The sequence below is a fragment of the Ochotona princeps genome, chromosome 18 (assembly GCF_030435755.1).
Source record: "Ochotona princeps isolate mOchPri1 chromosome 18, mOchPri1.hap1, whole genome shotgun sequence".
Classification (NCBI taxonomy): domain Eukaryota; kingdom Metazoa; phylum Chordata; class Mammalia; order Lagomorpha; family Ochotonidae; genus Ochotona; species Ochotona princeps.
The window spans coordinates 17,276,978-17,304,705 of NC_080849.1; the positions used below are offsets into that span (position 1 = coordinate 17,276,978).

The following is a 27,728-nucleotide window of genomic DNA, read 5'->3' on the forward strand; positions in this document are numbered from 1 at the left end:
GGAAGGCCAATATAGGGCAGGCACCCCTGCTAACACTCCATCTTCTGCTCAATGGCTCCCCAACTTTCTTCTCCTCCCCCTGCCACTTCTCAGCGTTCCCCAAGCTCTGTCGCTTGTCAGGCTTATGCTTCTTTCTGTGCAGGCTCCTGCCTCCAGGAACTGGCTCTCTCCAGCAGGTGCACAAGCAACTTTGGTGCTGAGCCAGAGTTAGAGCTGCCTGGCCGGTGCTAGTCATCTTGTCTTTTCTCTCTGACTTACTGAGTTCTGAATGCCAATATCATTTCCTATGTCAGCACCACAAACTTTTCTTTCTTAGTTCCCTCTACAGACTTCTAGAAGCACTGTCATTTTAAATAGGCGAACGCGATACTTCACTTGTTTGTTTAACCTGGACAGAAGCCCTCCCTCCAGAAGGCTCTCATTCCTTGTATTCAGTGAGAAGGGGAAACGTTATTTTTCAGAGTGACATTTCTCTTTTAAGGTAAAACCCAAATTTATTGTCAAACTTGGAGATTCTCCTTAACTATCAAACGCCTGTCGCTTTTACAAAACTACCATGTATAGCACAGATGTAAAGTCACTCTCAATTTTTCTGTTAAAAATTCAAAACAGGGCCCGGCGGCATGGCCTAGCGGCTAAAGTCCTCGCCTTGAAAGCCCCGGGATCCCATATGGGCGCCGGTTCTAACCCCGGCAGCTCCACTTCCCATCCAGCTCCCTGCTTGTGGCCTGGGAAAGCAGTCGAGGACGGCCCAAAGCTTTGGGACCCTGCACCCGCGTGGGAGACCCGGAAGAGGTTCCAGGTTCCCAGCATCGGATTGGCGTGTACCGGCCCGTTGCGGCTCACTTGGGGAGTGAAACATCGGATGGAAGATCTTCCTCTCTGTCTCTCCTCCTCTCTGTATATCCGGCTTTCCGATAACAATAAAAATCTTTAAAAAAAAAAAAATTCAAAACAAATGTGACATGCTCATTCTCCCCTCAAAGGATGTACATTTTAAGCATAGATGTATATGAGTCCTGTGTACGTGATGTAGACTGTTTTCACACTCCAATGAAAGGCGCATAGTGGTACTGTGAGAGGAGTTAGACTGGATAGTAGGCAGTTAGGGTTTTCTGGGTCCCCAAGTCATTTTTTTCTCAAATAGAAAGGGGTATTTTCCCCACCATGTCTTGGATTCACCAGAACACGTCTCTCCCAAGACAAATGCATATCTTATCAGGAGTGCTTCCCCCAGGAGACAAGGGTGACAGTAACATATCCATTCCCCACCTGAAGCCTCCACCCAATTCTGTCTCCAGCCATTGCCAAGGGGGAGGGCTTCAGACTGGCCTCTTTATCATTAGAAAGGGACCTAGGAAGTTGGCCACCTTTCTGGCCTTTTGTCCCAAGGCCAGGTACCATGGAAACCAGGAATTTCCTTTGTTTATGGAGAAACATCTTTGAGGGGAACCTTTAAAAGATGCTTTCCCCACCATTGATATGGGTTTTTCTCTCTTAGCTTTTCCTCCTGCCACTATGGCAGGGGACTAGGGTTTTTCTCTCTTAGCTTTTCCTCCTGCCACTATGGCAGGGGACTAGGGTTTTTCTCTCAGCTTTTCCTCCTGCCACTATGGCAGGGGGTAAGGGTCTTTTCTATCTCAGAACCCCCTCCCGTCACTAGGGCGGGAGTCTCCTTTCTTAGTTTTTCTAATAAATCTTACTTTAAAACTAAACTGTGTCCGCATGAAAATTCTTCCTTCCTGCGAGACAAGAATTTGAGGTTGCTGCAGTATTCGGGGTTCAAAAACCCTACAACAGTACAACTGTCACAAAACAGCATTCGTGAAAGTGAATTTGCACACACTTTTTGAATACGTCACCAAACATCAGTCTCTGTCTTACCGTCTCACCTTCTGTTTTTCAGGAACAATGAAAGCCCTCCCACAGACAAAAGTATGTATGACTATTGTAGCAGCTAAGACGAAAAAAGTCAAGGCAAATGCAAAAATAACTGTAAATGAAGAAAATTCACTGGATCCAAATGCACCGTTAATGAGAGTCTAAAGGAGGAAGGAGGAGAAATTGTGATATCCTGAGTTTGCCATTGATTAGTCATACCTTAGCTACGTAAATGTGAGTAATATTTGTACTGACTCCAAGCCAATTTCTGTAAAAGTTATAAGAGAACTTCTGGCGCTGCTCACCTCCAGTACTGGCATCACAGCATAGTAGGTCAAGCCTGAGCCTGCAGAGCTCAGAGACAATTCCTGTCTCAGCGGCTCCACCTCTGTGAGGAGCGATTTGAAGGTCATCACAGAGACTGACACCCTGCCTGGCGCCATTTCTTCTTCCTCACAGCTCACGAAATTCGCGCCAGTCCAGCCATCCACCAATCAGATGTAACCTGGCATTCCACCTGAGAATCCCACCCCCAATCTTCCAGCCCCTTCCCCAACCCCGCCCACTCACCAATCAGCCCCAGGCACTAATCCCCTGGGGCCTGCCCTCAAGCCCTCCCAATCCCACCCCCACACTTACTTCTCCCCTTTTTCCCCCTGATCTACACTACCTCCACCCTGTTCCTGCCCCGCTGCAATAAAACCTCCTAAGATACCTTGTTTTCTCTGGTGTTTTCAGCTCACGGTAAAGAACCAGGTTGCGGGAATTAACTGCGCGTAACAATATCGTAATATCATAAGAACTAGAACTCTAACCGTTTTAAATAACTAACAACCTCCTACACAACTCCCTGTGAAAATGCCTGGGAAAGCAGCAGGAGATGGCCCAAGTCCTTGGGCCCTTGAATCCAGTGGTGAGAACGGAAGGAAGTTCCTGCCTCCTGACTTTGGATCAACCCACCTCCAGCCATTACAGCCATTTGCGAAGTGAACCATTGGATGGAAGATCTCTCTGTCTATCTCTCCTCTGTCTGAAACTATGCCTTCCATGTAAAAATAAATGACTTTTTTAAAAAGTTGTAATAGCACTCTTTTGATTCACTACTAAAGTTAAAATTCAGAAGACCTATGCAGTAAAAGACCTAAACAAAGAAACCAACAAAACGCCCCTGAAATAAATGGAACATGAAATAAACAAGAGGAAATAATCACAACAGCAAAAATTGGAATGCATCTCATGTGGCAGGCATTGTCTCAAGTGTCTTAAATCCAGTGCTTATCTTTAATCCTCATACAATGCTGCCATACAGCTAGTAAACCCTAGAATATCCAAAGTCAGACCTTGCTTGTTTCAATTACCTTAAGGCTATAATTTAGTATATGACAAATCCAAACACACAAAGCTCTCCCTGGGAAAGTTTGTGTATTTTAAATTGGATAGATTGGGACAAACACAGGAATTACTAAAGGAGATACTTAATATAGTTGCTACGTACCCAATAGCATAGTTTGAAGACATTTAACGATCTAGAAATAAAATGAGATGGATGCGGAATTGGTTGCTTAGCTCATGAGAACAGAAACAAACAAAATCATAGTTATAAGGAAAAAACACTATAGTCTTTAGGTCAGACGTAAGCACATGTGTAGCAAACCCCAAGCATCAGTAAACTGAATTTGTCATGTATTTTCACATCACTGTAATTTAAAAATTGCCTGTATTAAACCTACACTGTACATAAATGGTGACAAAATACTGGCGGCAGGTAATTACTTTAAAAATCAAAGAATCTGAAAATTATGCATAAAAATAGTATAAACCATAGTAGCTGCTTATAGATCAGGCAGCTCTGCATGCTGCTTCACAATACTCTCACACGTCTTCAGATTTTTAATATTATTAATGCTTATATTTCCTTTATAATGACAAAAATTTCAGTGTAAAAATACAATGTATACATCCAGATGTGCAATATGTAAAATTACATGTAAACATATCTATGTGTTGTTGTGCATAAACAAAAATACTTTCAAAAATGATATTTAAAATAGGTTTTCTGACACAAAGCCTTTTGAAATACACTCACTGTTTTTTTCATAATGTGCATTTTCTGTGAATATCTAAAGACCCTTCATATGTATGCATATAAAGTGTATGTATACATATGTGTGTGTGTGTGTGTGTGCGTGCACATGTGCAGAGAATGTTGACAACAATCAGGTGAGCTTTGCAGCACAGGAAAGCAGGCTGCAGCTTAGGAGGTCTGCGTCCTCTGTGAGAGTGCTGGGCAGAGTAGCTACCCTGCTTCCCATCAAGCTGCCGACTACTGTAACCAGAGAGACAACAGAGGATGGCTCATGTGCTTCTGCCTCCGCTGGCCACACGACGGACAGAGATGGACCTGAAGGCCCATTGTTTTTGTCCAGGCTGAGCCCCGGTTGCTGTGGACATCAGGAGTATGGAAAAGTTATTGGAAGCTTGGTCCCACTCCATATTCCTCTCCATCTCTCTCCCTTTCAAGTTGATAAAAGTAAACATTAAAAAATTAAAAGTATAGTACTGTACTAGTCATTAATTCCAGAATCTTTTTTTATGAAGATACATGATTTTGGAAATTACTCTGAATAATAACTTAGAAATAAAGGAACATTCTGCAAGAACCTATGCCTTCCTTTTTTTTTTATATACTTTCAATCTTTTTTTTAAAGAAAAAACATACTTTTGTTTGTTCCTGATAATATATTCACAGCTTATGAGCATCTTTTTGGGAAAGAATATCCAAAAGTTAAATATCAGGTACACTTTTTATTTCTATGTCCTAAAACAACCTTCAAGCTTCACTAAAGTTCTCCTAGGTATAGTATTTCTGAATTTGTTGAGCAAGTCCATGTTCCACTTACTAACATCCTTCATGGACATGAACTTCACTGCGTCCCTTTTTACCCATCATTTTCCTGCACTGAAAATCCCTCATCTGGTCTCACGATTTCAGCCCTTCGGTAACTTCAGTTAACCTTTCAGGCCTTCTGTTTTATGGGCTTAACTGAATGCACAGAAGAGAACTTTGAACTCTACTCCACCAAGTACCAAAACATTATTAGTTCTGTTCAAGGATTTAATAAGATCATGTAATTTTATTTCCATTTTATCCTGGCAATCTCTGAACTTCCGAACTGCCACTCCACAGTGTATTTAAAAGCTGGGAGGGGAGGCATAGGTACTAATGTTTCTTTTAGAAAAAAGTGACAACAGATGCTTTATATTTTGTTTTCCATCCCCCTTGACATAGTACCTTGCACTTTGCACAGATAAAAATTTTCACAGTTTTACAGAATATTCTAGTAGGGCCCATCTGTTTCAGACTTCAGAATCATACACAAACTTTAAGATCTGTCAAATTTCCATCTTTCTCCCAGGGATATTCTTATGACAGACAGAGCTCAATGCTTGGTGGCCTAGCTTTCTTTACTTATGGCTATTCCACCTGCATGCTGTGATACTAATTCTATGCACTCAAAAGAAATATTAAAACTTAAATGTTTTCAAGATGAGAATAGGCGGCCTGTATATATTTGGCTTCCTACTGTATTCTCTATATTTGTTATGATCAAGACTTTCCCTGAATCTTTGTAGAATCTATATATTATAAATAAATGTTTATTAGAAATATATAAGTTCTATGTCAAATATATGTAAGGTAAATACATAAAATCATATAGTTAAATAAATATATATTAAAAATTAAATTAAAATTTACATATTCAATATAAAATATAAATGTTAAACACATAATTTATACATAAATGAATAAATAAATTAGAAAGAAAGAAAGAATGAATGAATTATAACAGGGAGTGAGGAAAGGAGGAACAGAAGAGTGAGCCAGACAGAATCTTCCACTACTTCTTTGACTCCTCAAATGACTGCAGCAGTGAGATCTGGAACCAGGCTACCGCCAGTGGCCAAGCAGCCATCTTACTCTCTCACTCGGGAGGTAAGAACCCAAGTTCTTGACCATCTGCACTGGCATCCTTGGTGCATTAGCAGAAAGCCGTATCAGAAGCAAGCAGTTGTCACTTAAACTGCCTTTTCCATATGAGATGATCACACCAGAGGTTTAATAGAACCACACAGCTGGTCCTGTCCCTATTACACTTTGAAATAGTAATGATAGGTCCATGATCTTCCGCATCCCAGCTAACCCTACTTCTGCTTACATGCTTTGGTTTTTGAATGTAAACATCTTGTCATACTCTTATTAATACCCCACTTCATTTGCCGTGGCCAGGTTGCCTTCTTCCTCCTTAGGCAGTGTTTGTAAAGCACCTGGAAGGCTTAAGACAGTTTCCTGGACACTAACTCCGAGACTCTACTTCATTAGGCTGAGTTGAAACCAATGATTTTTCTTTTAGCAGTCTATCGTACACAAAGTATACAAAATTATATTAAAATTACAGAAAATGTCAAAATACACACAATTATACTGAAATTACAGAAATGTCAAAATATATAAATATAAAATATCAAAATTATATTAAAATTACAGAAAATGTCAAAATATCATCTAGTTTTTGCTCTAGAGAAGAATTCTTTGATAATTCACATATTTGACAAGATCAGCTAGTTTGTCTTGGCCTATTTTCTACATTTAAGGACCCTATGCCTTCCTCTGGTCTCTGCATTAGGAAAATACACAACGCCAAGTCCAGTATGTTTCCTGAGAATCCAACAGTGTTGGTGATGATGGTGATAGTGACAGTGAGTCTCCAGTTCCTCATCCTTAGCATGAACAAAAAAAAATGAAAACACCAATGTATTTCCCTCATAAATTACTTAGGTTATTCAGTGAGAAATCAAGACATCTTATACTTAGCACAAGGCTTGACAAATAAATGAGAGTTACGAAAACATCAGGACAGATGATGGTGGTAGTGTATCATTAACTCTACAGACTGGTTTGTTTTTGAGAGAGAAGTGAATTCCAGACTTGGGGAGAAGCTCATATAAGTGTCTTAGCACTCTAAATTTATTAAGGTATTCATAGAAGAGGTGAAATTCGATATTTTAGAGTCTAATGAATAAATGAAGTATGAATGAAATGAAAAGGAAGTCCAATGTCCAATTGGTTGGAACATGATAAACTGCTTTTGGCTTAGCGTAAGAAAAACAGAAGGCGCTTGAGAGCTTTTCCTTTACTCGTTTGTTTATATGTTTGGAAAGAGATGGGGATGTGAAAAGAAAAAAAAAAGATTCGATGCTGCTATCTGTTGGTTGACTACTTAAATGAGCATAGTGGTAGATACTGAGTCTAGGCAAGGCCAAGGGCCAGGATCTCAGACTAGGTAACCCATGTAGTTGGCAGGAACTCAGCCAAGTAAATTCTCATGGTTACTTCCCAGGATACACACTTTCAAGGTGCTAGATTTAAGGAGCTATAGTGGAACATTAAACCCAGTCACTCCAAAGTGAGGCAGAGACACCTTAATGATTAGATCAAATGCCTACTCCTCTTGAGGATTTTAATGTATGAAAAGGTCTAGCCTATGCTCTGTTTAACAATTCACAAGACTATGTTACGTGGGAATGTTCTTAAGGGCAAAAGTAGCAGACAACTGGTTAGGAGATTACAGGTCTGCTTCACTTGGAATTAGGATGAAGGAAGTTAGCAAGGAGAGGAATGAAAGGTTTGAAGCAAGTTTTAGATATTGAATTGCTACAAATTTAATAAAAGGTGAAAGAAAAGGAGTGATAAAGCTGATGACTAGGTATAATATACTGTAGCTCGAGAGGCCATATTTATGAAATTAAATTCTATTTACTTACTTTGAAAACGCTCATAGGTATTATACATTTGAATGATAAATATTCCTTTTTATTGAATGTTGGCTTAATTTCAGATGCTTATTTCCTGGGTGATTTTCTAAATAACTTAGAATGCTGACGGTTTTCATAGTCCTAGTTAATAATGACATTATGCTTCTCCAGCTTTTAAAAGGAAAACGGTGATATTGTTAGCTTAAGGTGATCTTCTTAAACAATGGCTAACACTTATATAATGCTTTATGTGATATGTCCTTAAAAATTTGATACAGAATATACATTATTCACGTGCACATAAACTTAGCTTTTAATTCAGTTTCTCCACATTTTTGAAGGCCTAAGCACACTGGATCCTTATTCAGGTCTAAACTACTAGACTACACAGCCCATCCTAACCACCGAATCTCAGTTATCATCTCTCACTAATATTACTCTGATACCTAATTTCAAAACTGATTCAGTGATCCTGTGTCTTAAGAAACATCCTGTTGCCTGGCTTCACCTGGCTTAATCATCTTCTACGATCCATCCTCAGAGCCACTTGAAGTTTGCGTCTGTGTGACAGTAATTTTCCCCCTTCAGCCTTTCTAAAACGTCAGGAGGTGCCAAGGACAACCAAGCTCAGTCAAGCATCCGATTTAAGACAAGGATTAAGTGGCTGAAAGTGACTGGCTTTTCTGAAGTAATCCAGTAGGATAACACATACATCCATGGTGTTAATAACAATATTTCAGAGTTTTTGCTATAACCCAAGCACAGAACTCATTCTGCCCCCTGATCATATACTACTTGTTTGAGTCTAATCTCTAGACCTCTGTAGGCAGGTGTCATTGGCCCTCTGTTCAGACAAAGCTTGGAATACACTGAGCGAGCCATCCATGGCCCTTCACTGGGAACCACCCTCCAGTGTAACGTGCTGTAGGTTGGAGTAGCACAAAAAGGCACAAAATAGAAGAAGGAAGAAGTGTGGACAGAATGAAAGACAGGAATCAGAATCACACAAATGCTCCCGTTTCTTTAAGAAACATAAAATTGTTCATATGATATTTAACCAAAGGGAATGACTTGTTCTTCTGTTTTCATAAAAGGGATTGAGAACACACTGATGAGGCTAAAAAACAAACTTCACTCACTGATATCTTTTGTTGATGTCAGAAATTTCATTTCTTTTTTGATTATTGTTTTAAAAATCAGGCAAGTAAAACATGCTTTCTCTCAATCTATCCATCCACATGATTACTTAGTTTAGTCTTAGTTCTCAAAGCAATTTACAAGCTAAATTATCATACTAAAGGGAAAGAAACCCACAATGTTATTTGCACAATCTTGTTTCTATCTGGCTTACACTCCTTTGAGACACACACACACCCCTCCCATTTTAAATTCCTTTTGTTTCTATGAACTGCAAATTCATGATAAAATGTTATTACTGAGTATTCAGCAGTCAGATTCATTAACTACATTATGAATGTCCGCAAGAAAATATCCAGGGAAAATTGAATTATATATGATTCCATCACTTGGACTAATTATTTTCTTTGCTGGTCTTCTAAAGGAGTAGTAGACGGAAACTCACAAATATCACATTTGTTTGTCTTGGCAGGAGGCAAGCACTGTGCTGTGATTAAAATGGCACCATGTTGCTTCTTACAGCATGAGTAATGGGTCCGAACAGCAAGACAAAAAGACTGCTCTACCCATTAACTGTGGCAAAAATCCCCTTTTAATTGGGTAGGCAATTTCCATAGAAATGCATAGAGTACATTGCAATTACATATAAATGAAATTGGCACAGCTTTGCTGCTGACAATAGGAGATTCTTCACCTATATCACCTCTTTCAACCCCAAAACAGGGGAAAGCTGTCTTTACTTTTGGTCCTTTTCTAATTGCAAATGACATTTTCCAAACTTCAGCCTATTAGAAATTCTAAGGCCTATAGTACAAATCCGTTTAACTTTAACTCAGCAGTTTTCAAACCAGGATACTCATAAAGGGTTTTATTGGTTTGTTTTGCCTTTCTTTATTATTTTTTCCTTTATGCTAATAACAACTAATAAGGAAAACAATTTCAGTGAACAAGAATTTCTATTTTTTAGATTTACTAACTTTCTCTGTTGATTGCATAATCACTGTGTGTTTAACTTTGCCAATTTTAACCATGCTGAATTTTTTTTTAAACAAAATGTGTTTGGGGTGCTGGTGTGGTGGCCTAGCGGCTAAAGTCCTTGCCTTGCACATGCCAGGGTCCCATATAGGCACCAGGTCTAATCCCAGCAGCCCCACTTCCCATTCAGCTCCCTGCTTGTGGCCTGGGAAAACAGTTGAAGATGGCCCAAAGCCTTGGGACCTTGCACCTGTGTGGGAGACCTAGAGGAAGATCCTGGCTCCTGGCTTCTGGTTTTGGCTCAGTTCTGGCCGTTGTGGCCACTTGGGGAGTCAATCATGGGACCGAAGATTTTTCTCTCTGTCTCTGCTCCTCTCTGTATGTCTGACTTTCCAATAAAAATAAATAAATCTTTTAAAAAAAGAATCTTGATGGAGAAACATTTATGTTTTGAAGATTATATAAAACAATTTTTGTGTGCGTACCTCAAATTTTTGTTTCAGCCTGTCTACACTGCAGCTTGCAAACCACAGGAACTGATCTGGCATGGCTATAGAGGCTGGGAACCCAAGAGCAGAAGGCCAGCAAGGCTGGGTCCTGGTAGGGACCCTCTTGGGGACCAGATAGGAACTTCTACATTATAACCTTTCTAGCTATATACAGCAGAAGGGGTCAGGTAGGTCTCTGAGCTATCTATTGTGAATTCACCAAATCCAAACATGGAAGAGTCACTCTTATTATCAAATCTCCTTCCAAAAACTCCTCCTAAAAATTCCACCTCCTTAGAGGTGGGGAAAGAGGGAGAGACAAGCATCAAGCCTCTAGCAAACGTGGTACACATTAGTCTTACACTTGTTACACTCCATGTGGCATTTCATCTAGACTGCTGCTCATTTGTAATTGAATCCCTCACTCCATACACAGGTACCCTGAAAAGTCTTACAACTAAATAGTAAAGCACCAGTAACCCAACTACAAAGTAGATAAACTGTCCAAATAGCCATGTCTCCAAGGGAATAAAAAATGTCCACAAATAACTCTTTGAATATATATTCAACTTTACCATTTATCAAAGAAATACAAAGTTACAACTATAATGAGATGCCACTTGACAACGACTAAGTAGGTTAACATAGCAAATTTAGCCAAGAGAAAGTATTGGCAAGGATATAGAGACAGAGAAACACTCACACACTGATGATGAAAAGAAAATATCGTATCCATTTTGGAAAACATCATGATGGCACCTTCAGTTTTGAAACACAAAGATATATAACCAAGAAATTTCACTTCTAATTACATCCTCAAGAGAACTGAGGATAAATATTCATACAAAAACTTGTACACTAATGTGTACCAAAGGTGACAATAACCCCAAAGCCCATTACCTGATGGATGGACAAAGATAATATGGCCTAGACATTCAATGAGCTATGAACCGATGATTAAAAGAGGAAAAAGATATGAAATAGTGATACATGCAAGCGTGAACCTGCAAGACTCTAAGTTGGTGTTATGTGCCCACAGGTACACTGCACTAAGTGGTGACGAAGTCCTGGTTTTACTGCCAGAATGCCAGGTATAGGAATCAAAGATAAAAGTCTAGTAATTCCTTCCTCAAACATATCAGACATATAATGAGTACACGTTTTTGCCATATCGGATTACTGATACGTTTATCGTGTTTACAACTCAATATGGCAAAAATAAATCAGAAAAAAAATTCTTAGAAAGCATATAAAGAAACAATGGCATGCTTCGCTACCTATTCTTTCAAAATTGGCAAATATTGATACTAATTCTCACTGACTTTGTGTAAAACACTCCTGTCAAATTTAGTTTGAGTCTTATCACTGAGTCGAACTCCTTCAGGGATAATGTAAAGCTCTGGTATTCCAGGAAAGTTTGGCACGAAATGCTTTTTTGGGCAGCTTTCCACTACAGTCAGCAGTTTCTCCTCCTTCCAAGCCACAGATGGTCAATTCACCTTGCTTAGATTGTTAGGGCTAATTAAAATCATATCCTTAGATTGCCTTTTTAATGCTCTGTATTAGTCCACAGCCTCTGCCTTCCCCCTGGGGTTTCTCCTTATTCCCTTCTCTGTCAGAGAGAGGAAAAACTAGATTCACGACCATCTCAAGGATAAATACAAAACCCTCTTGCAATTGTATTCTCCAGTGAAAAGGGAGAAAGGGCAGAAACACAGATCAGCACACCGTAGGCCAATAAGCATATCTGTGGGATAAATAGACACCCTTCCTCCAACTCAACATATACTTTCAAAATCTACAAAATTCAATGGGTAACTCATTGTGGTACATCTCAGCTCCACCAAGTAAAATCTCTTCTTTGTTAAGAATATTCTTTTGATATTTATTTTATTTATTTGAAAGGCAAAGTAACATGGAATGTACGACATAGGTATCTTTCCCTCCCAGGGTTCAGACCCCGAATAACTACAAAGCCCAGGCTTGGACGCAGCCAAAAGCAGAAGCCAGGAGCTCCAAACCAGGTCTCCCACATGTCTCCAGAGGCTCGGGTACTTGGGCTATACTCTGTAGCTTTCCCAAGTGTGTTAGCAGGAAACTGAATAAGAAACAGAGCAGCCAGAACTCAAACCAGCTCTCTAATACATAACACTATCCGCAGCTTATCCACTATACTACCACAGCAGCTCCTCGTTATTATTTTCCAAGTTTTAAATTTTTATTTCTCTGCTTTGCAGCATGTTCAACTTATTTTAGAACTTCATGCTTTTTTTTCTGATTATGCAAATGCTCCATAGCTTTGACAAAATAACAAGCTGCAGTTAAAAAATAAGAAATAACTTACAGCCAGCGTGACTTTCATCTGACTTTTTGTCCAGCCTCATCCTTAAATTTCTTAACTCCTTATCAACGTTTCTCTCTGCTACCTCAGGACTGTCATAAAAGAGTGCTAAATTTGTGTGAAAGTGACTACAAATATTCAGAATGGTCTTATACCTGCTTTTTCTATACCTGCTTCATTCGTTTTTATACCTGCTTTATTCTGTATCTCTTTCAGACAAAGAAGGATGGGAGGTGAGGTGTGAGGAGTAGGCAGTCAGCACAGCATAAGCCTGGGCCTCTTGCCCCAGACTGTAGCCCTGAATCCTGGGACCTCCCTCAGGACCACCACTTGCTTTTCCATGCCAACATGTCCTCATTTATAAATCAAGGTCACTAGTAGAACCCAGTGTTGAAATGGGGATGGCAAATTCTTCTTCCTCAATACACCTATTTTATTGTTTGATTGATCAATCGATTGATCAGTTTTCAGTGGAGCAGGCTTGTTCCCCTAGGGGAAGGCTACCAGTTCCATTACCCCTCTCTAGTACTCTTTCTGGTCAGTTAAGGTAGAGTGTGGATCAGGACAAATGCCATAAATACTTAACCAAGTGCAAAGCTTAGGGGGACCTGTTTCACCTGCCATTCTCTCCCCAGAGCCATCAGCCACCAGGCAGTGACCCAGGAGCACCCCGAGGGAGGGCCTGCTCTTCTCTTGCAGACACACCACATGCTCCATGATACTTACAAATGCAAGCTGATTTTTTTTGACTCACATCTTACTGTTTTTCTTGTCTCACACTGGTATCAAAATATAAAACATGATTAAGTTAAGCTGCTAGCACTTGAAAGGCAACCGGTATTTATTTAGAACAAGACTGTTTCTAAATCCAAAGGATTAAACTCTTCTGCCCCGACTTAATGTAATGGTTATAGGACAGCGATTCCATTGTCTAACCAATGGCTTACATCTGTCAATGGATCAGTTACCTGAACACATTTTAAAACCAGACAGACAAAAGGAGGGAATGATATTAAGACATTTATTACAAGATACATCCATGTGTGGTATATTTTTATTTCCCTAAATAACTTCTAAATAAATTTGTGCTATTTTCTTGGTACAAAAAAAAATTCTACAGGAAAAAAAAATCAAAAGATTAGCACTCATTTTTTTGTTACTGTTACAGGAAAAAAGCTTTTGAAACATAAATCTTGGGATCCATCCTCTAAATAATATGGCTTAAATTAAACTCCCTGAGGGAAATCTGAAGTAAATATTAAAACATGTATTTGTTTGACTATCTGTTAGATGTAAGAGTTATGCATTTCAAAGAATACCTGGGTCACCCTGCTCTTCTGAATAAAATATGTCATCTGTACTCCTTAATTCTAGAAATTATATTGTCACTATTCAAATTTTCCTTAGATGAATTTGATTTTGATGGTTCTCTTTCAACACAATGCCCACGGTATTTCCATATTAATGAACCAGTCTTATGAACACACTGAATTTAATGTCACAGACGCTGTCATCGCAAATAAAATCTCTGTTTCTATTCAAGTGCATCTATTGAATGATTTCTCTCAGTTTTTCTTCATTAATTTTCCTCAAGCATGATAAACTGAACTCTGATTTATTGTTCACACATCTGTTGATAGGTAACATGTAGTATTTTCCAACTGCATCGCTAGAATTATTAAACCTAAGAGTAATAAACACGGATGTAAGTCATAAGCAAGTATTCAAACACTGCATTAAACTCCTATAACAATTAATTGAAGCAGAGAAAGACGAGGTTGCATACTGAGCTTTGAAATTCCAAAATAAGATACATGGGAAAGAATTTGTCAATAAGCATTTAAGGTGTCTTGTTGTCATTGAAAGACAGTGTGAGCTCATTTCCAGACACTCACTTACCCAGGACTGTGAGCTCTGCAGAGGCACTAATGTTCTCATTTTTATACGTGACAACACACGTGTAAGTCCCACTGTCATCATCTGTCACATTGGAGATAAGCAAGTTACTTCCACCCAATAAAGAATACTTTTTAGACCTGTAAAACACAAGCCATAGTATCAGAGAGCAAATTAATATATGTGTAGATTAGAAGAACTTGGGGGTTTAAATGAAATTCATAAAAGTTTAAATTATAAAATTGGGTAAAACCTATATTGGACATATTAATGGCACCTCTCACATTGACACAAAGTTCATTTAAGGTGAGTTACTGTTACAGCAATACTGTGTCTAGTGATCAGAAAAATGAAGTAGATTAAACTTGGAATTAGTTTTAGTCAATTAATTCAGTGACAAACAACAGGTTACAGACAGTGTAATCCAACTCTCTCGTTTCCGATTTGAGATTGGATTTGAGGTTGTGATTACCTAGAGAAGAAAGCAATGTCCTGAGTCCAGGCACCAAAGTTATGATTCTTGTAAAATGTATTTTACACTACTATTTATGTTTTATTGACCTCAGAAATATTGTATCATATAGTACTGTTGTTATCCATGTAAATGTTTAAGGTATATAAAACTTAAAGATGATCTTATAAAGTATGCATCTCATCATAGAAAGTGAATATGTTAAAAAGAATCTTCCAGTCCTCAAAATCAATGAAATTAATTTTCTGAGATTCACATAATCATGTTTCAGACTAAGTATTGCACTCTACTAAGACTTTACTCCCAGACTGCACTGCACTGTTCATGTCCCAAAATTCAAAAGCAGCAGGTTCTCCTGTCTTCCTTTCTACGTTTCTTAGTGTTGAGATAGCCAGAGTCATAATTTGAGCTAAAAATAGTCCAATAGTTTAATAACATCATATGCATTTGAACTCAGAAAACTGCAGTTTATTTTTATTTCCTCCAGCTTTATTGGAGTATAATTGACAAATAAAATGAAATTAAATATATATGGTTGTACAATGTGAGTTTTATATAGTGTGAAATATGTAGACATTAGGCAGGCTGAAATGATTACCACAATGAAGCTATTCTGAGTATCTACCAGCTCACATAACATGTGAGTGAGTGTATGTGTGTGTGTGTATTTGTGTGTGCGTGTGTGTATTTGTGTGTGCGTGTGTATGTGTGTGTGTATTTGTGTGTGCGTGTGTGTGTGTGTTTGTGTGTAAGTGTGTGTGTGTGTTGAGCACTTTTGGGATCTAGCCTCTCTTCTTTTCTTTAGGTTGAGATCCTCCAAATTATCTTTCCTAATGACTCAACTTCCTCAATTCTCTTTCAGAATTATTCTTTTTATTTTCATGTCATCCCCTTTATCCCAGTGATAAGCCTCTTTCACAAATTGTATCATAACAAGGAACGTGAAAAAATATTCAGTGGTTGAGAAAAACGCTAGTATTGCTAGATATTCAAGTCAAACTTGAGAAAGGTAAACAAACAGTACTACATACATTTTCAAAGTCTGGATCATGTGTTACCTGAGTTGAATGACTTCCTCGCCTCGTAACCAGGTAAAGCTTGGTGGAGGATAGCCAGAAACACAACACTCCAGGACAGCCTCTTTTCCTTCAATGGCTACGACATTGGATGGTCTCTGCAGGAAATACAACTGCCTATGCAGCCCTGGATCTGCAGAAAGAAAACACAGCATTGTCTTTTTTATGAAACAACTGCAAAGATAAGCATTGTATCTTAACAAGCAGTTGTTGGAGACTAAAGAAAAAAAAAAGGAAGAAAAAAAACCAATGAAATTTGTAAGCTCCAAAAAGCTTTCTTACAAGCCCAATGTCTTAGAATATGATATCATAACATTCTTAGCTGCTGCTAATAATATGGTGTAAGCATCAGCTTGAAGATGCAGTTTACTGTGAATAACTATATGGCCTTACTTACATGATATGATTGTAAACAAGGCTGTAGTAAAAGGAATTTCAAAAAATCCGTGTATAGATGGAACTAAAGATGTTGCATCTGATGCAAAAACTTGAACTTTGGACTGTTTCTTTTATTTTTGTTAACTTTTTGAGACTTGCAAACTTTTGCACCAAAATAGCTTTCATTTCATATTTCATGAATTTTTGAAGTGCTCTCAGATCATACTTTATCTAAACACCATCATCCAAAGCCTTTTGCTAATTACAGTTTGCATGCTGTTAACACCTATTCAGTTTCTGCTACTGTGCTTAATGCTTCTGTGCTGTGATAAATAAGATAAACAGTCACATTAGACTTGTGCTAAATAATACACAGTTTCCAAAGATTAAACAAATGTCAGTACTGAGAACATATTTGATTCTTTATTAAGAAGTAATTCAAATAATATCTACATAATCTAATATACAACGTTTGATACTCACTAAGACTATATCAGGAAGTACAATAAAACAAAATCATGGGGCCCGGCGTGGTGGCTTAATGAGTAAAGTCCTTGCCTTGAACGCGCCAGGATCCCATATGGGAGCTGGTTCTAATCCTGGCAGCTCCACTTCCCATCCAGCTCCCTGCTTGTGGCCTGGAAAGACAGTCAAGGATGGCCCAAAGCCTTGGGACCCTGCACACATGTGGGAGACCTGGAGGAGGTTCCTGGCTCCTGGCTTCTGGCTCCTGGCCTAGAATCAGCACAGCACCAGCCGTTGCAGTCACTTTGGGAGTGAATCATCGGACAGAAGGTCTTCCTCTCTGTCTCTCCTCCTCTCTGTATATCTGACTTTGTAATAAAAATAAATAAATCTTTAAAAACTCATGGTATGATCAGATTTATTCACTTATTTGAGATGCAGAGTTACAGAGAAAGAAGGAGAAAGTGCTTGTGTCTGCAGGTTCATTCCCTGCATGGTTTCCATGACTCGGGCTGTGCCTAGCCAAAGCTAGAAACACCTGGAATTCCATCCAGGTGGTTGGTAGGGGCCCAACCGCTCCGGCCATCTCCAGCTGTCTTCTCTCACACTAGCAGGAAGCTTAGTCTAAGGAAACAAAACAAAGCCCCACAGATAAACATTTGGAAATATCCTTGAGAATAAATAACTTCTTTTCCCCCATCTTATATAAGTCCTACTCATACTTTCCAGGGTTAAAGCTACTCTTCAGGTAAACCTGGAGGAGATGCACTACCCATGGCCATATCCTTACTTGTTGGTCAAATTCATCATCCCCCTTTCTTATTCAACACAAGTCCTCATTTAATTCCTTGGAATTTCAAGAAGATTCAATCCAGATTATTTTCAACCTAACATACTGAATGCTAACAGCCTATACAATCAGTCTTTCTATAAAGTCAAAGCAAAATGTTGATGCAAAGAAAATAAGGCAATGCAATTTTCATATTCAGCATTGTGGATGGAGAACTGCTGCAGGAGGTGAGTCCATTTGGTCCCAGCATGGGGTACCAGCAGGCAGGCAGGCAGGTGAGCAGAACTGGGACACATTTCACACTGGCTTCATCTTGTGTGGCCTGACTTATCTCCATGCAACTTGATCACAAGTTAATAAGAAAACAGTTGGGCCAGATTAAAGTCAGGAGCCAGGAGCCTCTTCAGGGTGTCCCCACTTGGTGTAGCGGCCCGAGTCCTCTGGGCCATCTTTCCACTGCTTTCCCAGGCACACTGTCAGGGAGCTTCATCAGAAGTGGAGCAGCTATAAGTTGAACTGTTGCTCATATGAGATTTTAGCATCATCTGTGGCAACATACCAGTTATACCAAAATCCCAGCATTTAAAGTAGCTTTTAATTTTAAGAAAGCCAGAGAGATTACTCCTATAAAATACCACTCCAGATGGCTCCTGATGCCAGGACACGACTGCACCGGGATCTGCATGTGTGCGGCCTGAGCCCGAGTACTTGGGCCATCCCCCACTGCTGCCCCAGGTACATTAAGTCTGGATCAGGAGTAGAAGGGCCCATATTCTTGCTATTGAATGCTGGCATTGAAAGTGGAGGTTCGCCTTGCTGCAGTACAATACAGCCTTGGAAGAAGCCCAGAACTCAGCTGAATGTGTGCTGTAGCTCTACTCTTGATTGGCACTAGGCCCAACACTCTGGGTCTACCACCACATCAACTGTCTTGTCTTACAAACTGTGAAATCCATTTGCAGAAATCCTATGGATAACTTGCAGGTATTTTATCTTTATTTGAAACATGAGCAGTCATGCCATTGCTTGGCTCTTCTTGTCACAAAAGGATCATCTGCTATTCTTTTTCAGATCAAACAATACGTTCCAGATCACCGTGATCCCGACCTGGTCCGTTTCGGCTACGTTTATTGCTTTAGTGCCTTCACAGCACTGAAGGTTGTGACCCTGATCTTTTATATGAAAATGGCAGCTTCTGATAAAGAAATTCAGTTTCAATTCCTCAAAGATATTTCTCTCTATAGACTCTAATAAGCCTTAGTTTTAAAAAAAAGTAACAATTTTCTGTGCTAGGAAGAGTTACATATGTTCTCTAAAATGTGGTAGGTGCAATATGACTGAAATAATTTAAGTTTCTGCAATCCAGACCTATTTTCTCATACTTCCAGCCTGATCACACCCGGATACTACACTGATTGTGATGGAAGTGATGCAGTTTGAGTTCCAGAGTTGAGGATAATATAAAGCCTTACAGGTTCTTTCAAATGGCCTCTCTCAGATAATACGGTCATCTAGCCAACTAGAGTAGGAAAAGCCACAAACTGACTGGGGCTCCCACCAGCAGGCAGCTCTGACCTGGGAAACACACTGTCGTAAAATGTCCACCTCATTTAAATAAACATAAATGAACCAGAAAACGGAAGCCAGAAATTGCTCAGATAAACTGAAGAATTACATATAAATTGTCACTTTCCTGAGTCACTGAATTTTATATATTTTGTCATGAAGTGATGAACCTACCTGAAAATAAGAAAAAAAGTTTGAAACATCAAGGATTTATTTGTGTTGTTATTTTAGCCTAATTTTGCTTTTCATTTGTTAGAGTGATTCAAAATATCTACAGAGACATTGGTAAGCTTAAATTCTTAAATTTGTCTTACTTATCTTCTTTCAAATCCAGGTTCTAAAGACACATTAACAAAATATGACAATGTAAATCCAATTGTCATGATAGAATTTGGGGGAGTATTTCCATATTTGGATTCTCTTGCATTTTCTGAATATATTTAAAAGAACAAAGAATGTTTTTACAGGTCAGCATTATTTTACATTCTAGTGTTAAAAAGTATGTAAAATTATGCAAAGTGCAAAAAAAGATAAAAGTTAATTGTCAAAAGTCAAGGAAGACATTGAAGGGGAAATTAGTTTCCCCTCTGATCTCTATCACAGTTCAGATGAAAAATCCCTAAGAGCTGTGAACTTGGAATTCCATCTTGCAACTGAATTAGTTATTATTGATCAGGTCATTTGTGTTCTTGCTTATAGACACTGACTATTCAGGCCCAAATGAAGCAGATCAATAATAAAACCTGTAGGATATATCTGGAACATCAATGATGATGATCTAATTATGGGGAAAAGTATATGAATTCCAGTTTATAAATTTCTGTTTCATAAGTTACACAAATATGTGATCATTTTAATTTTTTTTTAAAGATTTATTTTATTTTTATTGCAAAGTCAGATATATACAGAGAGGAGGAGAGACAGAGAGGAAGATCTTCCATCTGGTGATTCACTCCCCATGTGAGTGCAATGGCTGGTGTTGAGCTGATTTGGAGCCAGAAGCCAGGAGCCACGAACCTCCTCCAGGTCTCCCATGCAGGTGCAGGGTCCCAAGGCTTTGGGCCGTCCTTAACTGCCTTCCCAGGCCACAAGCAGGGGGCTGGATGGGAAGTGGAGCTGCTGGGACTAGAATCGGCACCCATATGGGATCCCAGCACATTCAAGGCAAGGACTTTAGCTGCTAGGCCACCACGCCGGGCCCAATCATTTTAATTTTATACTATAAATTGTACATACATCCCACACACTTTTTTTACATAGATCTATTTTTAAATAGAACTCTATAAGGTGGAACAAGGTGACAGCTGTGTAAGAGCTTCCACCAATCATTGCCCAACTAATGAATAGCTGTTATGTGTCACACTACCTCCATAAGAGCTGGAGAAGCCAAGAGAAAGCTCACAGTGTGAGATTTCAATATACCAATAATAATTTTAAAAGGCAATAATAGGTAGGAGAAGAGGAGGAAGAATAAGGAGAAGTGGGAAGAGGATCACTGGGATAATCAGAACTAAAAAGAATAACAAAACTTTCAAGACTCATGGGATACCACTAAGTGAACAAATGTTGGTTTTATTGGTTTCCCAAAGGGATACTAGAAGGGAAAAGGTACAGAAAAACTTATTCGATGAAATAATTGTTAAGAACTTGATAAATCCTATAGAAAGATATGAATACCTAGGTCTATAAGTCCCCCAACATACCTAATAAGCAAAAATATTAAGAAAGACCTATACTAAAAGCTAAAAAAGAGTCCATCACAAAAACATTTGAAAATATACATCTCAATAGTAGAGCAGGCACAGAAAATAAAACAGAAATATCTAATGATTCACATTTTTTCAGCATTTAATTTTCCACAAACTTAGGGATTTTGTTGCATGCTCTAATTGTAATTACAATTGTACAATTTTACCCCTTGCATACATTAGACTTTAATGTTAATGCTGAGTTGGTCTCTTAAAATGAGTTGGAAAGCATTTCACGTTTCTCTACATTCTGAAACATTTCTTCCTTGAATGCTTAGTAAATTTACCAATGAAATCACCTAGGACCTCAGAAAATATTTTAAATATAATTTTAATTTCTTAGATACACATGAAGATATTCAACACTTTCTTTCCATGTCAGTTTTACTAATTTGCATTTCTAAAGAAATAATTGCTTCTCACACATGTTATCAAAACTGTTGACACAAAATTGATGAATATCCTTTAAAAATTAATAAAGCTACCCTATCCTCCAACAATCCTATGATTGGATACATATCCACAGGAAATGAAATCAGTATGCTAATGAAACATCTGCAGAATAGCCAACATGCAGGATCAACATCAATACCTGCCAACGTACATGTGCCTTCCTCACACCCTACCCTGTAATATCGTGGAGAATTATTCAGTCATAACAAGAGACAGAATCCTGTGCTTTGAGGTAGTTAATCAACTAGAAGGATGGATGCCAAGTGATCTCACTCATATATACAGCCTAAAAAGATGCTCTCAGAATCAGCACTATGGTACAGTGGATTATGTCATCACCTGCAGGGCCATCATCCCATGTGGGTGCCAGTCCAATGTCCAAGCTGCTCCACTTCCAAGCCAGCTTCTTGCTAATGCACCTAGGAAAGCAGTGGAGGGTGGTTCAACTGCTTGGGCCACAGCACTCACGTGGGAGACCCAGAGGAGGCTCTGGCTCCTGTTTTCAGCCTGATCCAGTCCCTGTCATTGTGATTATTTGGAAATAGAAACAGCAGATGGAAGACCTCTCTCTCTTCCTCTTTCTGTAGCTCTGCCATTCAAATAAAAACGAACAAATCTTTCAAACAAGATGATCTCACGGACATTCAGAGTCAAAATACAGCTGCCACAGGCTGGGGATTAAAAAGAGTAGAGGGAATAGGTATAGGTTGGTCTACAGGTACAAAAACACCGTTAAATCTGAAGAAGAAATTCTGGTGTCCTATAGTGTACTAGGATAACTATAATTAACAACACTGTATTATATTCTTCAACAGCTAGAGAAGAGAATTTTTTAGATTCAAAGCCAGGGCCAAGAGCCTCTTCTAGGTCTCCCACACAGGAGCACGGTCCTAAGGCTTTGGGCCGTCCTGGATTGCTTTTCCAGTCCACAAGCAGGGAGTTGGATGGGAAGTGGGGCTGCCGGGGTTAGAACCTGGGCCCTTATGGGATTGTGGCACGTGCAAGGCGAGGACTTCAGCTGTTAAACTACCGTGCCTTGCCTGAGAAGAGAATTTTTAATGTTCTCCTCACAAACAAACATTCATTATTTGAGGTGAATGTGTTAATTAATTTGCTGATTATATGATGTCTGCATGCCCTGAAATATTCTATCCTATGATGTGCTAACAGAAAACAAAATTAAAAATAAAATCGGAAGGGAAAAATCACATGTGACTATCAGAAAATATGTTTTTGTAATAGTTTTACATTCAAGTTGTCAAATTTGACTATTTACTCAAACTAACTTTTTAAATAGTGAATCACTCGGAGCATACATCTTTAAAGTGATGCCCTTGGAAGTGAAGGTACACAATTACGGAGCTGTTTCACTAAATTCATTGTAAGTAATCACAATTTGCTTAGACTACAACACAGCTTGCTTTTTCCTGTTAGAAACTTTCAGTGTGACTCTTTGACCTAGGCTATGGAATCTGGGTGACAGTACAACCAGCCTTTCTCAATGAGAAGACTATATGTAAATAGGGAACAGACATCACAGTGACACTGATCTTCAAACATGTTTACAATTTAATGTGTAGAACCAACACAGATCAGTGTGCTGCTTTGCCTGAACTTTTCTTAAGTGACAATTGTTGGTTTACTCTAGCTTAACCTACCAACTGATCCGGAAAGAAATAATACATCATCAGTAAGAGAAAGAATAAAGATGTAAATAACAGATCTAAAATTGATGAGTCTCAGGAATTATTTGCACTCTTAAAACATACTGAGGATCCCAAAGGCTCTGACTTACCAACGTGACAACTAGATAGATGCATTATATTGAAAAAATAAATAAAATGTCATAGCTTCCTTACCAAACATTTCTTGTAGAAGGAACTCTATTTTCCTGAATATTAGTGAGAATAGTAAAATATCCTTACACATTTATAAATCTCTTTAATATATCATTTGATTTGAAAACCTGGATCCCACTATTTTACTTTTTGGATTCAGATTATTCTTCCTTGCTCTTCTGGTTGAATGACATGAAAACAACCTGATTTCAAACAGATACATAATTGGACAGAGCTTGATAGACTTTTCATATAATTATAGGTATTATCCTTTAGCACCACACCAGATTCAACAGTTTCTTGAGTTATTTGTAATATGTATACTGACACTATATCAATAGACATTTGTGGTATGCTACATAAAATGTATTGGCTTATCTTGCTCTTTGAATTGATTTTTTACTCATGCATGTTTTTTGTCACTTCAGTCAATGGTCATTTTACTTTATTCTAGACAGATTTCCCTAATGCTGACACTTATCATTACAGAGTATCAACAGTCTCATTTATTTCTATCACCACCACTTCCTTCAGAAAGGCATTATAATATAGGGAAGCGGTCAAGCTCCTGGTGGTAGATACAAATACTCCAAAATTCTAATTTGAGCTTAAAACCTTGGATGTCTTCTTTGGCAGTAATTATTGTTTTCCTTGAGGTAAATATCTCCTTTAATTTATTTCTGATATAAAACAAGTATCCACGTCTGAATAGATATTGTGTTCCTGTTCATTATCCTTTCAAGTAAAAATGGTGGTGTAGTGGCTAGTGTTAGCTCTAGTGGTTAATATGTCAATTAGTATATGCACTTCCCATATTTGAGTGCCTGGGTTAAATAGCCATTTTTGTTGCCTAACCCCAACTTCCTGTTCATGCACATCCCGGTAGGAGCAGTGATCACTCCAGAAATTATGTCTACCACCCATGTGAGGACCTTGACTGAATCTGTGTTTCCTCATCCCTGTAGGTGTTGGGAAAGTGAGGCTGCATATTGTCAAGCTCTCTCACTCTCCATCGTTTTGGCCATCCACCTCCCTCAAATAAAAAGTAGCTAGCATTCCATGAAAAAGAAAAAGAAAAAGCTTAGATTGAATCTCAAACAATCACAGAGGTGGTTATTGTGCAAAGCACATTGTAGCATGATTCCCCTCATGGCTATTTATCATGCTGATGTATAGAATAACAAATTGTGTATTTAATGAAAAAGCTCAAATCAATTAATTTTTACTACTACTTCACAGTACTATTTAGTCAACATGATAAAAACACAGGGTAAAGCATTATTAGCATTCACATTCCAATAAACTGGACCGAAGGAATACATTGAAAGCCTCTCAAGAAACCAAGATCCACATATGTATATTTCTTCTTTTTCCATTTTCCTCCCTTCCTCTTTGTCTTCATGTAACTCTATTACATTATCATTATTAATATTATTATTGCTGATTTATAAGGGCAGCACAAAGCAAATATTTTAATCACTTTTTTAAATGCAAAGATTCTGAACAAAATCACTAGCAAATTGGATCTAAAAATATAAAATGGTCATATATCACGATCAAATAGGAATTATCCTGTAAGTACAAAGAGGGTTCAATATTTGCAAATGAATAAACATCATAAGTCACATCATTAGAATGAAGGACAAAAACCATATAACCATCTCAATACTTGCAGATAAATTATTTGATAAGATTTAACCTCATATCATGATAAAACTCCTTCTAAAAATGAGGTATACAAGGAACATTCTCAAACCATAAAAACTTACAGATGACATACCTAGAAGCAATATCAATCTGAATAAAGAAAAGCTGAAAGCATTTCCCTTTAGATCCAGTCTAAGACAAGAATTTTAGCAGGAAAAAATGTGGCTAACAAACAAAAGGCATCAAAATTGGAAGAGAGTCATATTATCCACGTTTACAGATGAGATGATGTTGGGCATGGGAAATTCTAAGAACTTCACCAAAAGCTGTCAGAATTGATAAACCAATCCAGTACAGTTGCAGCTTACAAAACAAACATACAAAAGCAGTAGCTTTATCATGTTAATGATCACACTGAAAGAAAAGTCAAGAAAAAAATCTCATCCACAATAGCCACAAAAAGCAAATATTTAGAAATACATTTTATCAAAGAAATGAGAGAGCTCCACAAGAAACTTATCATCAGGGATATGCAAGAAAGAAATCATCAATGCCACACACACACAAAATGGAAGAGTCAATATCATGAAAATATCTATACTATCTAAAGCAATCTATAAATTCCACATAATGTCAATGACATTATTTACAGAATTAGATAAAAAGAACTATAAAATCAAGATCATAGAACACTCAAGGTGATCCTGAACAACAACAAAAAACAAGGTAGAAACTAAATCCTTGATTTTGAAGCATACCATAAAGCTATAGTCATTAAAACAGTATAAAACTGTCCTGAAAACTGGCACATAGAACAATGGGGCAGAGCAGAAAGTCAATAAATCAATCCACACACAAACAAGAGAGAAAGCACAATCTCTTCAAGAATTGGTGTTTGGAAGTTGAATGCATCCATGTCAAAGAATGAAATTAGATCTATACCTCTCCCCCTATAAAAATGTCCTCTATATACAATGGAACATGATGCATCAATGAAGAGGAATGAAATTCTACCATTCGCACAAAAATGGATGTAACTAGAGGAAATCAAGCTGAGCGAAATAGGCCAGACACAGACAAATACCACATGGTCTCCCATATGTGTGGAGCTAAAATGAAAAACAGAAAAAAAGAACAGGAAAAAAATCAAAGCACAAAAAGAAAAAAAAAAGAATTGTCTGTGTATATCATGACTGCTGCTAACACAACTTTCTAAAATTCATTTTCTATGTTTGCCACAGCAATGATTATGAATGCTATACTACTATAGGTTGGAATGATCTCTGACTACTTTAAAATGTACTGTATATGGGTAAAATGCTTATTTTCTCCATTCAAGTATTGTTTATACCATTCTTTATATTCCCACTAGAGTCTTTGTTTTTTACACGTGGAAGCTATTTAGTGACTCATTAACCATTTCTAATGCAACATAAATTTTAAAATATGTTATCTGGAAAACTAATAAAAGAACAAGCCCTCTCAGCTGGTATGCCAGGTGTGCTGGGTCCAGGCTGCTGAGCCCGGGGGGAGGAGAGGTCCAGTGGGGCCCGGGGTCGCCCGCTAGGCCCTCTCTCAAAATAGACTGAAATACATACATACATACATACATACAATATGTGTATATAAAATGTGCATAATATACATAAAACAAACAAGTAAAAAATGTTTTAAAAAACAAAAAAAGGAAAACAGTAGGAATGGTGGCAGAGATGCAAGGAGGGAGGAAGGAAATTGTGTCTGTGAAATATAGACTATTAAAAACAAAAAAATAATATTTTTAAATGTCAATGGACATTCTAGATCATATCATCTGATGTTTTTTACCCATGCCTAACATATTCAGAAGTAAAACAATTGTTGTAGGGTCTACAGTCTAACAAATATACTAGTGAAAAAATGAAGTGTGTTTCCTATCTAAAAGTATTCTCTAAGTTTGTATTATAAGACACTATAAGGGTCAAGTTAAATGTGTGATGACCGCTCAAAGCCAAGCTATACTCTCCACACTCAAGACTGTGCTAGATATTTCAGATGTCTGCATACTTTTCTCTTTCTTCATGGCAGACAAATTATCCAACCCGGGACATTTTTTAGTACATTATTTCATCACACTGGGCATGCCCGAGCCTATCTCAGACTAGAATATACATTCACTGTGATGAGCACCATTGTCCTCTGAGACTGTCTCCCAGTCAGTATGTAGGAACCTCACCAGGCAACTCAGAGTGCTGAATTTAAAGACTAGCTGAAGCATAGAGAATCAGAATTATGGACTTGGCTTCTGTGTCAGCTACACAAAAATTATTAGTTTTCACAACTTAATTATGGTCTTCCCCAAAACAACCAGTAGCTGCTTTTAATTTTTATGCTTTCTGAATGCAAAGCCTATTTTAAAAGTTGTGTACCTTTTGGTTTTCATTGCTAAATTCCTGACTCATTAGAACATCCAACACGTTTCCAATTGGAAACCAGCATGGAGTATTCTCTTCGATTTATTCTCAGGCCTAAGAGTCACAAATAAATGGAGTGTCACAGTTAGATTCTTCTGCCTGCATCTGCAGCTGCAACATGCCCTGCCTTTTCCTCTGGGGGCTGCTTAGCCATCCCCTGTCCAGTTCTGTGTCAGGAAATTGAACAAGGACCGTGTGTCTTCAAGTATGAGCAGCTACTGTAATAAGGGCTCTCCGTGAAAAATTCCATGAACCTCCTTCTAACTTTATACATCAAATGATTTGTATTAGAAAACTAGCTCAATCCAAA

General features: G+C 38.2%; 1 protein-coding gene across 3 annotated transcripts in view; it reads right to left on the reverse strand.

Moving 5' to 3' along the window:
- Positions 1-27,728, reverse strand: part of DCC (DCC netrin 1 receptor) — a 555,681-nt gene that overhangs the window by 417,827 nt on the left and 110,126 nt on the right. For all 3 annotated transcript variants that reach the window (XM_058676959.1, XM_058676958.1, XM_058676960.1), the window contains exons 3-4: positions 16,063-16,213; positions 14,536-14,672 (exon numbers count right to left, since the gene is read on the reverse strand). In XM_058676959.1, the coding sequence (XP_058532942.1) occupies positions 14,536-14,672; positions 16,063-16,213 (288 nt within the window). The remainder of the gene's footprint in view (positions 1-14,535; positions 14,673-16,062; positions 16,214-27,728) is intronic.